Source organism: Anarhichas minor, unplaced genomic scaffold, assembly GCF_050575085.1.
Source record: "Anarhichas minor isolate MPS153535 unplaced genomic scaffold, ASM5057508v1 ptg000004l, whole genome shotgun sequence".
NCBI classification, from domain to species: domain Eukaryota; kingdom Metazoa; phylum Chordata; class Actinopteri; order Perciformes; family Anarhichadidae; genus Anarhichas; species Anarhichas minor.
This window is the reverse complement of record NW_027466450.1, coordinates 17,022,548-17,038,362: the sequence shown is the minus strand read 5'-3', so window position 1 is coordinate 17,038,362 and position 15,815 is coordinate 17,022,548. Positions and strand designations below refer to the sequence as shown.

The 15,815-nt window shown below is 41.5% G+C and overlaps 1 protein-coding gene across 1 annotated transcript; it reads left to right on the top strand.

Moving 5' to 3' along the window:
* Positions 1-403: 403 nt before the first annotated feature.
* On the top strand, positions 404-14,855 carry ttf2 (transcription termination factor, RNA polymerase II). The gene is made up of 23 exons (XM_076111592.1): positions 404-507; positions 600-705; positions 1,119-1,205; positions 1,613-1,682; positions 1,957-2,730; positions 3,372-3,492; positions 3,686-3,868; positions 4,436-4,593; positions 5,640-5,721; positions 6,437-6,562; positions 6,666-6,816; positions 7,577-7,682; positions 7,865-8,049; positions 8,764-8,917; positions 9,012-9,103; positions 9,574-9,659; positions 10,475-10,617; positions 10,871-11,053; positions 11,435-11,493; positions 11,627-11,780; positions 11,875-11,957; positions 13,554-13,628; positions 14,118-14,855. The coding sequence occupies exons 1-23, from the start codon at positions 480-482 to the stop codon at positions 14,260-14,262; spliced, it is 3,351 nt and encodes a 1,116-aa protein (XP_075967707.1). The 5' UTR covers positions 404-479; the 3' UTR covers positions 14,263-14,855.
* The last annotated feature ends 960 nt before the right edge of the window (positions 14,856-15,815 follow it).

The following is a 15,815-nucleotide window of genomic DNA, read 5'->3' as shown; positions in this document are numbered from 1 at the left end:
TTTTTTTCTTTAAAAACGTCTGTACGCTATTTGTTTTGTACGTTTTTTTTTGTTTCATATAAGCGACCATAATAGTTAAACTATTTCACAACTATACGCGTTAGAAATATAAAAATTTACATTCGTGTCAAACTACCTTTTGGGGAAAAACTAGCTTCGATTTACATCCGGTTTAACGGCGCTGCGCAAAAATATTTCATAATAAAAGTCATGGAGAGAATAAAATCTGGTGTACCGTTGAGTTTTAATTTTGTATGCTACATTTCTTATATGGTCTATGTTATATTATACATACGTTGTTGTATCTTTACTTTATGGCAAACATAAGTGATTTGTATTAACTCATAAGTACGTCAACTTTTAAACTGACATTTGCTTACCGGATGTGTTTTTAGGACTGCTGCGATTGGTCGATACGAAAAGGCTAACTTTCATGTTCAGGCAACTGAAAGTGAACTGAATGGGTTAACGTTAGGACAATGGAGAAGGTGTTATGTGATGTCCACGGTAAGTCTCTTAAAGTTAAAGTTAGCTAACTGTTTGTTACAGAATATAAAGGTTAATATTGTGTGTAACTCGTCCTCTATGTCCACATACAGGCAGCGTGTGTATGTTAAAAACGGGCGTTAAAGACGGACCAAATAAAGGCAGAAGCTTCTACGTCTGTGTTGACAAGCAAGGCTGTGACTTCACTCACGTGGCCCGGTGAGTACAAGTACTGACGTCACCCTATGAGACCGATTTAGAGACGATGTGTGGGAGGGCTTAGTTCAAGGGTGGACACAGGTACCCTCCACTGCAGGGATATGATCATAAATCATCGTTGTGAATAAATAAAGAAGCCTTCAGAATACTGTAGTCCAGCCCAAAAAGTGTCCAAAAATCTGGTTCCTCCAAGTAGAGATTGAGACCAACTCTGTTTATCCAAACATGAGTTACATACAGTTGGTTTGTTTGCTTTGTCTTCACTTTTAATGTAATCACATTCCAGTTTGAATCCGCTCCAGTCAACTATTACTTCATACCAGCTGGGTACGAGTCTGACAATTGCTATTGTCAAAACATAACTGGTTTATTTTCCTGTTTTTGATCTGCATCATCATTATCGTCTCCTCCAGAATCTCCCCGTCCCACTGCCTCCAACATGAAGACTCGATGGTGGAGCTCCAGGCTCTCACCTACAGTCTACAACAGCAGAGCCACAGGTGGATTATTATTATTATTATTAAATGTCTGAAACAAGTAATGAAGAAGTCATTGCTGTTGCAGCTTTACATTTGATGCTTGTCTCCAGCTCATCTTGGTTGGTTGGTTGGACGTTTGGCCTCTCAGTGCCATCGTGAAAGTGTCCTCGTACAAATACTTGAGAGTCAACATAGAAAACCTCCTTTAGCTGGAAAACACACTTTGATAACTTGTGCAATAGATGCAGCACATTATTTACTAAGACAACTGTGTGTGCAATGTCTCTTACTGTATGTTTTCTGATGGTTTTATGTCGTCTCTGTGATGTTTATTTATTTAAAGCAACAGACTGCAGCACTGTGTCCAACGCAAACTTCCCCTTCATGGACAATCAACGTTTATCTATCCATCTATTCTCCTTTTCCAGGTTGTTCTACAGGTGCATTGTGGGTAAAAAAGCAGCCCAGAAGTGGTGTGGAAACGTTCCGTGGACTGCAGTAAGACACCATACACACCGTTTTATTATTTATATACATTAAAACACGTTTATCTCTTCAAATCATCACACACTCATGTTCAGAACATTATGTAGAATGTTTGTCACAATCCCATCGTTTCAAAAGAGACCGTGAGAAATTACTATAGAGATATAACTGGACAAATAAATACACACACCATGAACTCCACAGTTTGAGTCCGGTCAGGAGTCTCTTGTTCCGCTGTCTGTCTGCTTCCCCATTTTAAAGTATCTGTCGTCTTCCATCATTGCAGCCAGAGAAGGAAAAGAGAAACCCTCTATCCGACACGCAGCTGCAGCCATCTTGCCTGCCGCCCGTCCGAAACCCCTTCAAAGCCTCCGGCAAGACGGACGAGGACTCTGAGTGGAGGAGGATGCAGCGTGGTGGGAGCGAGGAGAGAGACGGCGGGGCGAGTCACAAGGCAGAGGGAGGAGAAAGTCGTCAGAAGGAAAACTCGGCGGATTCATCATACCGAGGCAAACAACTTCCACCGGGGATGAAGGTAAAGAAGAGAGTTTCAGATGAGGAGGAGAAGAGTCCCAAAGCTAGCGGTGTGGAGAAACTGACCGATAAAGTGAAAGACAAGACTGAAGAGAAACACACTGAGACGGGAGGAGCAGGAAACGTGGTCTCTACCTCCAGCGTCAAGGCTGTTCATCCAGAGAAAAAGAATCCAGCCTCACGGCATCCTCACAAGGACTCAACTCAACATCCAACCGAGGGTGGAACCGGTCTGGTTGAACAAACTACAAAAGAGAGCGTCTCTAAATCTGCACCCAGGAGCAGCAGAGACTCTGATAAAACCAGGAAGTCCAGTCCAACCCAAATCCACCAAGTCGACGATGACGACGACGACGACGATGATGTCGTGGTGGTGTCGGTGAAAGCCGCTGCTCAGAAAACTCCTCCTGTCTCTGCCGTTCAGAAGACGCTGACCGCCTTCGCTGGGTTCCAGCCGGCGTCTAAAGTCAAGGGTCAGCCGGGAGACCTGCACGGCCTCCTCACGGCTCAGCTCCAGCAGAAGAAGGTGAAGGAAGCGACACGTCATTACCTCGTTGTGTCCAGTCAGATGTGTCAGAATGGTCTTTTATCTGGTAGAAAGTCTCTGTACTTATAGATAGTATTTAGTTTAGAAGATGGAGAATAAAACGCTGTTCAATGGTTCAACCAGACCGACAGCTGAAAGAGACAAAGGATCAGTCTGAGAAACAGTTGAATTAAAAGAGAAGAAATCAGCAGTTATTGGTGAGAGAAACTGGAAGCTTAGATCTGATCATTTTGCACTAAAGTTCTTAATAAAAGAGAGAACTTTTCATTTTTCAAGTGTTTAATTCACACAAAATGTACTGAAACAGGCTTTACCATGTGGATACTTTATAGACTATATATACATATATTGAAATACCAGGAAACATGCTACATCATTATACATGTATATGTATATTACCTTAGACCTTTTGGCCATATCTCCTAGCCCTATGAACAACTTCCTGTTTCACAATAAAGCACCCAAAAACAAGCTGGTATTAACAGGCAAACGTCACAATAGAAATAGAAGGTTAGTCTGAGGTTACCACTGTTCAAATATCAGCTGAACGAATCACAGTTTAGACCTCTTCAGTCAGAGAGACTCGCTCAATATAACTTTTGTTTGCTCCTCCCGTGAAGGCGACTCTGTCGGTGGTGAACGTGGCGGCTCTGCCAGATAAAGGGGAGCGTCTGAGGACTCAGGTGAAAGATCTGGAGGACGCTCTGGAGTCTCTGAGCCTCACTGCTGCTGCTCAGCCTGGTAAAGCACTCACTTAATATAATTAATATTATTATTACAAGTTTCTGAGTTGATTTTTAGTAACTTAACGTACAATAAAACTCAGAAATAATCACTAAAACTACAGAAATGAAGAATGATAAATATCAAAGCTCTATAATATTCTAAACGGGGTGAAACAGTTGAATGTACGTTGATGTATAATCTCTTTCAGGGTCTCAGGATGGAGGTGACGGCAGTGATGCCGGTCTGGGTAGCAGCCAGGTGAACCCTTTCAGCCGGCAGGGTGGCACCATCCTGCTCCCGGCCCCCCCAGCACCGGGCCCCTCCCAGCACCAGGCCTCCAGCAGCTCCCTGGGGCTCCAGCTGAGTCAGGGGTCCACACAGATGTATGGAGGTAGGCTGAACACGGAGGTGGAGGACACTTCTGTCATTGGTTTGGTTTTGGGTTTTTATTCAAAAACATTAAAACTTATGTATTTTAAATCTACGATGGCTTGTTAAGGCCCTGGGTAGAGAGTTATGATTCCTAGAAAAACTCAGCGTATTAAAGTCAGAAATTCACCAGAAGAGAACTTCAATATTCTCTGGGATTATTGAATCATAAATATGCGAAATTGTAAGAAACCTTCAGCCACTGTCTGAATTTTGTTGCTTCTACAGTAGAGTTATTACAGTAAGGATGATATTATTTCTGTCATTACATTTCTCTTATTGTATAGTTATTATATGAACATGTGTTTTGTACTTTATCCTCATGTTAGACCTGTTGAACGTATCATCTCACCAATGAGTTATCAGATAAATCCTAAACATTGCTGTTTCCAATGTCCTCTTTTTCACTACAATGGCTCTTATATTCTGTTGTAAAAATCCAAATATTAATCTCTGGATTAATTTCCTCTTTTACTGCTTTTTATTCGTACAAACACCTTAAACTCTCAGTGCTTCATGTGTTTCCCAGCAAACCCAGAGGTCCAGGCCTTTTACGGAGGCAGGATGACCAACGACCGTCTGCTGGCGGTGAAAAACGCGACATGTGAGACCATCGACCATCTCCACAAGTCCATGGAGTCCTGCCCCGACGCTGAGGCCGAGGTCCCGGACCCCAAAGGCATCAAGGTAACACCTCATCATGTCCTCTTGTGATTGGCCCATTACTGTAATAAGATTGTCCTCTTGTGATTGGTCCATTACTTTAATAACATGGTCATCTTGTGATTGGTCCATTACTGTGATAACATGGTCCTCTTGTGATTGGTCCATTACTGTAATAAGATTGTCCTCTTGTGATTGGTCCATTACTGTAATAAGATTGTCCTCTTGTGATTGGTTCATTACTGTAATAACATGGTCCTCTTGTGATTGGTCCATTACTGTAATAACATGGTCCTCTTGTGATTGGTTCATTACTGTAATAACATGGTCCTCTTGTGATTGGTCCATTACTGTAATAACATGGTCCTCTTGTGATTGGTCCATTACTGTAATAAGATTGTCCTCTTGTGATTGGTCCATTACTGTAATAAGATTGTCCTCTTGTGATTGGTCCATTACTGTAATAACATGGTCCTCTTGTGATTGGTCCATTACTGTAATAACATGGTCCTCTTGTGATTGGTTCATTACTGTAATAACATGGTCCTCTTGTGATTGGTTCATTACTGTAATAACATGGTCCTCTTGTGATTGGTCCATTACTGTAATAACATGGTCCTCTTGTGATTGGTCCATTACTGTAATAACATTGTCCTCTTGTGATTGGTCCATTACTGTAATAAGATTGTCCTCTTGTGATTGGTTCATTACTGTAATAACATGGTCCTCTTGTGATTGGTTCATTACTGTAATAACATGGTCCTCTTGTGATTGGTCCATTACTGTAATAACATGGTCCTCTTGTGATTGGTCCATTACTGTAATAACATTGTCCTCTTGTGATTGGTCCATTACTGTAATAAGATTGTCCTCTTGTGATTGGTCCATTACTGTAATAACATTGTCCTCTTGTGATTGGTCCATTACTGTAATAACATGGTCCTCTTGTGATTGGTCCATTACTGTAATAACATGGTCCTCTTGTGATTGGTCCATTACTGTAATAACATGGTCCTCTTGTGATTGGTTCATCACTGTGATAACATTGTGCTCTTGTGATTGGTTGTCAGGTGTTGCTCCTGGCCCATCAGAGGAGAGCGTTGGCCTGGCTGCTCTGGAGAGAGAACCAGAATCCCTGCGGAGGAATTCTGGGTAAGTTGACCTTTCTTATTAAAGATGAAGATGAGATGGAGTTGGTTTATTATCTCTTCACTGGTGAAAATAAGCCTGTTATTGTCAATTTGTTCTCAAAAGTGTTCTCTCTCCTAAAAAATACAATGCTTTTATTTTAGATTATTTTCATTATCTTTAATCTGGTGTTTAGTTTCTAAATGAATCGTTTGGTCTATAAAATGTCAGAAAATAGTGGAAAAAAACCATCCATCCCAGTTTCTCAAAGTCTAATGTGATGTCTTCAAATGTCTTGTTTTGTCCAAAATCCAAAGAAATTCAGTTCGATATGAAGTAAAACAGCAAAAGCAGGAAATCTCCATATTTTAGAGGCTGAAAACTTTATTTTCTGCCATTTCTTGCATGAAAGAAATGCTTTAACGATGAAACGATTATCAAAATAGTTGGCGATCAGTCGACTTAACGTTGCAGCTCTAATGTAAAGCATTACAGTGGGACACAGTTCATTAGATTTGCCTTTCATTTGTTTACATTGTTATATGGAGAAACTAAAATATCCAGATAAATCTCCCTGTTATTATTGTCAAGTTGATTAATGTGCATTCGTTTTTCTGTGGAAAGAGTTTCACATTTTCTCCATCTTAAAAGCTTCTAATTTTATTTTTAAGAAACAGGGATCTTCCTTACGGAGTCAAATCATTTACTTTCTTCGTCGTTTCTTCTTCTCTGTTCTCAGCGGATGACATGGGTCTAGGGAAAACCTTGACTATGATCGCTCTCATACTGGCCAAGAAGATCAAAGCTAAAGTGGAAGTTGAGAAGAAGGAAGAGAAGAAGCTGGAGGGCTGGATCTCCAAATCCGGTAACTAAAACCTTTTTTCTCTCACTGTGTAATCATGACGTAACATCAGAGTTCACCTCCAGAACTCAGGGTGATCTGATGAGTTTGGTTTTCGATCATCCAGACTCCGGCCTCGTGGTTTCTAAAGGCACCCTGATCATCTGTCCCGCCTCCCTGATCCACCACTGGAAGAGGGAGATCGAACGACACGTGAAGACGGGCAAGCTGACGGTGTACCTGTACCACGGACCCAACCGGGAGAAAAGGGCCAAAGTGTGAGGGAACCACGCACACAATCACTCCGTTATCTGTGTTCATGTACAGAACGTTAAACACACAGACAGAGACTCAGAGGTTTGACATTATTCACTTTTAAAATGGAGCTACAAACAGTCAACATGCTCACAGCCGTAGACCAGGCGTTAACCTCGCGTTCTTTAAAGTGAAGTCAAAGCTTCATGTGTTAAAGCTGCATTCTCTCTAGTGACCACCAGGGGGCGACTCCTCTGGTTGTATAGAAGTCTATGAAAAAATTACTCTACTTCTCTCTTGATTTATTACCTCAGTAAACATTGTAAACATGAGTTTATGGTCTCAATCTCTAGTTTCAAGTCTTCTTCAATACAGCATGATGTTCATTTAGTACATTATGGTCCATTTAGAGTCAAACAGACCATAAAGCAGGGGATGCTTTAGGGCGGGGCTACACGGTGATTGACAGGTCTCTACCAGAGACGTATATGGCGTCTCTACGTCACGCCTCCTCAGTCCAAATATGGTCACTTCCTGTTCACTGGTTGTAAAAAAAACATGGCGATAGCAAAATTGCCGAACTCAAGGCTTTTAAACGAACCAATGAGTGATGACGGCAACAGAACATGTAGTTAGGAGTCCTCGTAACAACCTTCAATCAGCATATTTTTGATGACATCAGCTGTAAAAAGGGTCCATCCATAAAGCAGCAATCGCACCTAATTCTCTCTGTTGAAGCCCTCACAGTCAAAGTGAATGAAGAGCTCTCTCTCCGTCCCTCAGGCTGGCTGATTTTGACGTGGTGGTGACCACGTACAGTCTGGTCTCTAAGGAGATCCCAGTCCAGAAGGGGGACGCTGAAAACCCCTGCAAATACGCTGATGAAGTGGTGAGTAATATATATATTCATGTTCTGACTGCAGCAGCATTTATCAGCTTTAAAGCTGTAACTTGTAACAAAACATCCAAGCTATCCTTTTAAATGACTGGATTCTAAGTGTTCAGGAGTCTTTTGGGACCAGAACCAGTGAACTGAGACTCCTGTTCACTTCATCCCACGTTCATCCTCAGCCGCCACGCTCCGCTCCTCTTCTGCGAGTGACCTGGGCCCGGCTGGTTCTGGACGAAGCCCACAACATCAAAAACCCCAAAGTGCAGACCTCCATGGCCATCTGTCAGCTGAGAGCTGGAGCCCGCTGGGCTGTGACCGGTACACCGATCCAGAACAACCTGCTGGACATGTACTCGCTGCTCAAGTAAGACAACGAGTTTTAAAACTGGTAGAAATGTTTACTCTGGACATGTGGGGGGCTTCCAATGGGGGGCCACTTTATATCCAGTGAGGCTGGTGTGTTTAACTTAAAGTTACTGTGAGGAACTTTTATCTGGTCCTCAACCAGTCTGAGTTTAGTCCTGATCCTCTATCAGACCTCCATCAGTACAGAGACCATCAGAGAGAAGACGGCCTGTTTCTATAGAGTTATTCTTGATGCTCGTCATCGGAGCCACCGGGTCGGATTCTGGTGAAACCAGATGAACTCATGCAGGTTCACCAGAACCTCCTTCAGCTCAGACTCCAGCAGAGACCGGTCCACCGTGGACAGACCCAGATCCTCCAGCAGAGACCGGTCCACCGTGGACAGACCCAGATCCTCCAGCAGAGACCGGTCCACCGTGGACAGACCCAGATCCTCCAGCAGAGACTGGTCCACCGTGGACAGACCCAGATCCTCCAGCAGAGACCGGTTCACCGTGGACAGACCCAGATCCTCCAGAGACCGGTTCACTGTGGACGGACCCAGATCCTCCAGCAGAGACCGGTCCACCGGGACAGACTCAGATCCTCCAGCAAGAAACACTACCACCACTTTAGTCCAGACTATTCTGTTTTTATGAAGTTCATCGTCACAGCTCGAGGCGGTTAATTGTAATGAGATTCTGTTCGTTCACCGTCCGTCTCTGTCTTCCAGGTTTCTGCGTTGTTCTCCGTTTAATGAGTTCAAAGTGTGGAAAGCTCAGGTGGACAACGGCTCGAACCGAGGCAGAGAGAGACTCAACATCCTGACGAAGACTCTGCTGCTCCGACGGACCAAAAACCAGCTGGACTCAAAGGGAAAACCGCTGGTAGGGACGAACACGCACACCTTATGAGCTCATTCCATTATGAAGGCCACAACCTTCTGTTATTGATTATGAACACTCTGGGTCCTGGTTCCAGGTGTCTCTTCCGGACCGGACCTGCGAGGTGCATCGACTCAAACTGTCCCAGGATGAACAGGCCGTGTACGATGTGGTCTTCGCCCAATCCAGGTAACACGACGCTTTTCTTATTTGTTCATTTAGCAAAAGATTTGTGAGAAAACCAGAGACTGATGTTATGAAGCCTCGAGTTCGGCAATTTCGCTGTTGCCATCTTGGCTTTTTCTCAACCAGTGAACAGGAAATGATCATATTTGGACTGAGGAGGAGTGACGTAGAGACGCGTAGATGCGAGGTTGCTTCCTGGAGAAAACGGATCCCATATGTTTTTGTGTTGTGTTGCCTTTTCTTAACAACTTAAGATATTTCCTGAACACATTTTATTATCTACTTGCAGTGTGTAAGAATGAAATCAGGACTAATAATGTTCCGTTTAAACTACTCTGACTAAAGGATGCTTATGACATCTCTCAGCTCTAAATGTGTATAACTACATTAAAAAAGACATGTTAAGTGTTTCTGGATGCAGTAGATAGATCAGTAATAACAACATAAATTGATGATTTTCTCTTTTCCTCCAGGTCGACTCTGCAGAACTACCTGAAGAGACACGAAGGGAGCGATGTGACGAAGGGAAACGCTTCCAGTTCTAATCCCTTTGACAAAGGTGACATGTCCTCAAACGTGTGTTATCGTGTCTCTCTATAGAGGTGTGACTCATTATATGGAGTCATATCTGTGCCTCAGCACTGAGGACGCAATCCGACGTTTTCAGCACAGAATTTTTTTGCGGGCGAATAAATTATATTTTATTGAGAAATTATTATCAGAAAGAAGAATAATTTACAGCTAATCTGAAACTTAGTAGATAACTTCTGCTCCGGCTGTTTCGTCTCCAATTGCAAGAAGGATCATTAGAGCGAGTTTACACTTTTACATTTAGAATATTTGAAATGAATGTCTTACTTTTTATTTATTTTTACATTTAAACCTTTTTATTGAGGTTTTCAAATGAAGCTTTGAATGTCTGCCGTCACATTTTCAGACTTCGTCAACCTGTAAAATAGAGAAACGTGTTGTTTTGTGCCAACAAGTATGCATTGAAGCAGAATATTTCATTAGATACAAACATGTTGTGAATTTTGGAAATTATAGCATCCATCTTTTTTTCGCTGCCACTAGTGGAATCTAATTCTAAATAGTATAAAACTAATAATGTCAGTGTGGTCTGATCTCTATGTGACACGGTGCAGAAATACTGGCTTTAAAAGAAATGAATAAACATGCAAATAAAATAAATAAATGCTGATTTCAGATGAATGAATGAAGCTACAAAATATTCCATACAACCTTTTAAATATATAATTTACCTGAATCATAGTTTGGCCTCATAAAATATGCACTCAGAAATAGTTTTTTTTAATGTTATTTTTATTTAAAATTGTAAACAGTATGATGTAATAACATCAACTCTGTCTCCAGTGGCCCAGGAGTTTGGTGTCTCTCAGACTGACGCCGCTGTGTCGACTTCCCAGCAGCCCCAGCAGGCGTCCAGCACCGTCCACATCCTGTCTCTGCTGCTGCGCCTCCGTCAGTGCTGCTGTCACCTGTCGCTGCTGAAGAAGGTACACGCGCACACACACACACACACACACGTCTTTAATCAAAGAGTTCACGCACATCAATACACAACAAAAAACAGCTGCATAGTCTGACATCTCTTTGTTGTTCTAGTTAAAATCCTGGAAGCAGAGATTTGACATAATTTGTAATCTGTCTCGCTCTCTGTCTCTGTCTCTCGCTCTCGCTCTGTGTGTCTCGCTCTCGCTGTCTCGCTCTCTGTCTCTCTGTCTCTCTCTCTCTCTGTCTCCCCCCCAGACTCTGGACCAGTCTGAGCTGCAGGGCGATGGCATCGTCTTGTCTCTGGAGGAGCAGCTCAACGCTCTGTGTCTCTCCTCCAGCCCCTCTTCCTCATCGGGCCCTCACCCCCCAGACACCGTGGCCCTCAATGGGACCCGCTTCGCCTCACAGCTGTTTGAGGACACCAGTGAGAGCACCAAGGTGGGACACTTCTTCATTGTGTGGTGACCTGGTCGTATCAGTTTCTAGTGTCTCTGTGGAGTAAAGCTCACCGGTTACCTCAGTTCTAGCTTTCTCTGATACACTGCAGCACATAAGACAGTCTGAAGAATCAAACCATTATTTATAGACATTTTGATTAAACGTTGAAGACGTTGAAGAGATTGTTTTATTTTGGTAGACTTTGAACACGTTCAGCTGTGATTGTTGATGAAGATCTGGCCGACTGATCGTATCTTAGAAAACTACGCTTATTAAATCACATTTTAAAATCTGTCCATGTTTTATAAGAACGAAAAATAACAAACTCCTACATCACTGGTGTTATCTTATCAACCTTTTATCTACCTTCCATTATTCCAGATCGCTGCGATCGTCTCCGAGCTGAAGGACATCAGACAGAAGGGTGCCGATCAGAAAAGGTAAAACATTAAAGTTTAACGATCCATTCAGATATTTTCCAAATTGTTTCGTTCTTTCAGCAAAATATCCAAAACATTAGCATCTTCCAAATGCTAACCACGTTACTGGTGATGTGTGATCTCTGACGTGCAGCGTGATCGTGTCCCAGTGGACCAGCATGCTGAGGATCGTAGCGGTTCACCTGCGTGAGATGGGCCTCAGATACGCCGTCATCGACGGGACCGTCGCCCCCAAACGCCGCATGGACCTGGTGGAGGAGTTCAACACCAACGCTGCCGGGCCGCAGGCGAGTCTCACACCAAACTATCCAACTATATATGTATATATATATATATATATATATATGTGGATTAATATTTCTGTTTATTTTTCTCCCAAAGGTGATGCTGGTGTCTCTTTGTGCTGGAGGGGTTGGACTCAACCTCATCGGAGGGAATCACCTGTTTCTCATCGACATGCACTGGTGAGACTCTGTTAGATGTAGTCGGCTGTAAATGCAGTCGGCCTTCTGTCTGAATTACTCTCTTTCTTTATTACGTTTCTCCTGTTGTTGTTAAAGTACTTTTACCTTCAACTGAACTTCACTTGATTCAGTTAAACTGAAACTTGAGCTGCTCCCAGCCTCTTTGTTCTCACAGAACCATTTACGAGACAATGATTGACATTTTAAAGACATTATAACCTTTTCACAGTTTTGACAATTCTAATTTTCAAGAAAAGTGAGCTCACAAACTTTATCTCTTGTGCCTCACTTTAAACAACAAGTTCCAAAAGTCTTTGTCAATGTAAAAAACTGGCATAAATTTATATGTTATTAGTTATATAATAATTAACATTGTTGTTTTTATTAGACAAAAACACAACACAACAAATTCTATTATTTTCTGTTCTAAATGCTTGGGAGAATTTTTTTATTGAATTTTAATTTTCTTTGCAAGAAAACAGGAAAATAGAATGTATTTGTAAAAATGTCTCAATCTGTTGGAAAAATAGTAAAACTATAATTCAGAATCCAACCTCCAGATTAAAAGGCTGATATAATAGAATGCATGATTTTATGCTATAAAGTGTATTATAGTATGCAATAACACAGCCAAAATGATATTAAATAAATAAATGAATGATCCTTAAATGAGGCATAAAGGTTACATTTTGCATCATTAAATATGATAAAATACACTTCTTTAAGATGTTTTAACCTTTTAACTACTAGGCCTGTTTTTAGCCCCCTGCTCGGAAATTGCATACTCCTACTCCTTTGAGTACACTACCCAAACTACAAGGTCTATTTTAATAATTTTGATGCTAGAATACTGGTAACACTTGTGAGATGTGTTGATATACATATAGATTTTGTATATGTTACTGGTTAATATAGAAAAATAAGAGATTACACAGCTGAAATTGAAAACATTCAGCTCCGCCTGGAAAAAATGCACTTTCAGTGATAAAAAGTTATTGAAATAATGCAGTATGATCCCTAAAAACTTTCCCAAGTCATAGCATAACTGATCAGTAGTTATTACAAAATGGTTAGAGTGGAATAAAGTGAATAATAAGAGGTTTTTATTACAAAGGGGTCAGGCGAGGTCATCATTTTCGAACCAGCTGTTGCAGCTCTTACATTGTACTTTTATACACTATATAACTATATATTTCACTTTCTTTATCACTCATATGATTCAATACATCCAAATACAGATAATAGGAATCATATTCATATTCATAACATCATCAGAGCCAGTTTTGGCTGTCATCTGTAGGATTTTCTCATTGCATGGGTGTGTGTGTGGCTGGATCTCAGCCTATCCTCGGTCGATTTCCAAAAACAACCCCTCTTTAGACGCGTCATCGTCTTAGGAAGACTCATGCCAAATTTGGTGGCGATCGTCAAAAGATTTCGTACAATAAAGTTGCCATTAATAGTGCTCACTCTCTCAAACAAACACAGGAGATAAAAAACAACATGAATACCATTTTGAGCCGTTTTGCACTGACTTGGTCGTCTAATGCTGCTCATGAAGTGATGACATCTTTTGACCTCTGACCCCTCTCACAGGAACCCAGCCCTGGAGGATCAGGCCTGTGACCGGATCTACAGAGTGGGACAGAGTAAAGATGTCACCATCCACAGGTAACGCGTCAGCGGGACGGCTCATCCAAACCAAGTTTATTTATGTATAAATACTGAAATTATAGCATGAAAACGCAAAAGATATTGTATCAAATCAGACTGAACAATAAGCAATAATAATAAAAGATGAGAAAGAGAAGAAAGCTGAATAGATGGGTTTTTAGTTTCTGTTTAAAAACATCAATATTTTCAGCTACTCTCTTGAAGGCTCTTCGAACAACTTGGAGTATAAATCCTAAAATGTTTTAGTTCTGCTTTGTGGAGCAGTTAAAAGAGAAGAACCAGAGGATCTGAGGTTTCTGAGAGGAAGTCTGGTAAAAACACACTGATAAAAGAACTTAAAAATCAATACTAAAAACTAACACGTAACCAGTGTAAAGATTTAAAAATAGGTGTAATATGTGCTTCTGCTGTCCTGCAGCCTCAGTGTGTTTATAATTTGGTGTGTGCGTGTTAATGAATGGTTTTGTGTGTGTGTGTGTTCTCCAGGTTTGTGTGTGACGGCACGGTGGAGGAGAAGATCTCCTCGCTGCAGGTGAAGAAGAAGGAGCTGGCCCACAATGTGCTGACGGGAACGGGGAGCACAGCCTCCAAACTCTCCCTGGCCGACCTCCGGATCATTTTTGGCGTCTGAGACGAGAGTGCCGGCGCCGTCAATACGTTTAAAGTTCAGGGTAGAAGATTGAAAAATAGTCTCATGAATGTGAGATGCTAGAGGGCTTATTTTACACACGTGTAGTGACGGGTTTCTTCTTTTATCTTAATCCAGAACAGTTTTTTTTACCGTCATCATGACTGCTTTTCAACCTATTATTGGACTTCATCTGCCTTTTTTATTTCAGTTCTTTACTTAAACTCCCTTAAGTCCCTTATTTCAGTACAGCTGTTAGCATCTGTTCACTCTGATGCATGTTGCTTTAGCGGATCTATTTTAACACTATGTCAGTTGTTCCTGAAACTCTACTTCCTACATGATGCTTTTCAATGACCTGCGGTTTCTCTTATTTATTATTGTCGACGTAGTCTGAAGGAAACTTTAATTAATCTTTAAATGTTAACCTGCAGACACACAGGTGATTTACGCTGGCTCATTATTGGAGTGAAGCAAATACTTCCTCCTTGTTGTATATTTTTGTCACCTGATGGAGTTTATTTCTTTTAAAGCTGTTTTCAAATATCTTTGTTTAAGTATTGTTTGTTGATTTTAAATAAATTCAGTTGCTCATGTGACGGCTCCCTGTATCAAGTCACAGTGCTCCTCCAAGTCTACTTCTCAAGTCTTAGTCCCTCCCACCAGGGATGCATGGAGGAAACCATGCGAGGAGAGAGGAAACGAGGAAATATGTTTTAAGAGACATGAGACGTTCTTTCCTCGCGCTCGCCTGTAGAGACTCGTCCAGACGGGAACGCGCAGCTGAATCTATTTGAGGACGCTGATTGGCTAAATTGTATGTCACACATTTATACCTTTAATCAGCATTAAAGCATCATTGGCTAAACTGCTTCATAGACCCGCCTCTTTTGGGCAGTTTCTCCAGCGCCCCAGCCAGCTGAGACGTGCAGACAGGCGGAGAGGACGTGCAGGAGAAGCATATATTTACCGCAGATATCATATTTTACACATATTACTGAGTGATTCAATATTTCAAAAACACAAATATTGACAATTTGTATAGTTTATTATTATTATTTATTTTATTGTATTTGTTGTTGCTCAAGGTGGGGCGGCACCCTAGCGCCCTCTATTGACCAGCCGCCACTGAACAGATGAAATACTTCAATTGCTTGATGTTTCACATGGATTGTATAGAATTTTAAGCAAGAAGCAGCTCTGGAGTATAAAGAATAAAACTAATGTGGCTGAGGTGAAGACCTTCAATAAACAGCAACTGGAAGCATCTGTTTTTGGGGGGTTTTTTGCTGGCAGAAAAAAAGTGAAAAAAATAATAATCAGGGCCCCCCCCCCCCCCTTTTCCGCCAGCAAAAATTAAATTGAAATTTTTTTATTTCTTTGGGGGGTGGATTTTTTAATTTTTTTGCTGCGGGAATGGGCTTCCATAATCCACCATGTTTTTAATGCTTCAAATCCAGAGGGGAGCTTCATCTCCATGTTGCGTTGAAAAAACATCGGACATTTGGGTCTCCAACGTCTGAAAATAACATTACACGACTGTAATATGAAATCGT

Bases quoted from the DNA above. Each gene is read 5' to 3' on its own strand.
- ttf2 (XM_076111592.1), top strand. From the start codon at position 480: ATGGAGAAGGTGTTATGTGATGTCCACG. The intron at 508-599 runs GTAAGTCTCTTA...GTCCACATACAG, and splicing joins GGTGTTATGTGATGTCCACG to GCAGCGTGTGTATGTTAAAA. The intron at 9,660-10,474 runs GTGACATGTCCT...CTCTGTCTCCAG, and splicing joins TTCTAATCCCTTTGACAAAG to TGGCCCAGGAGTTTGGTGTC.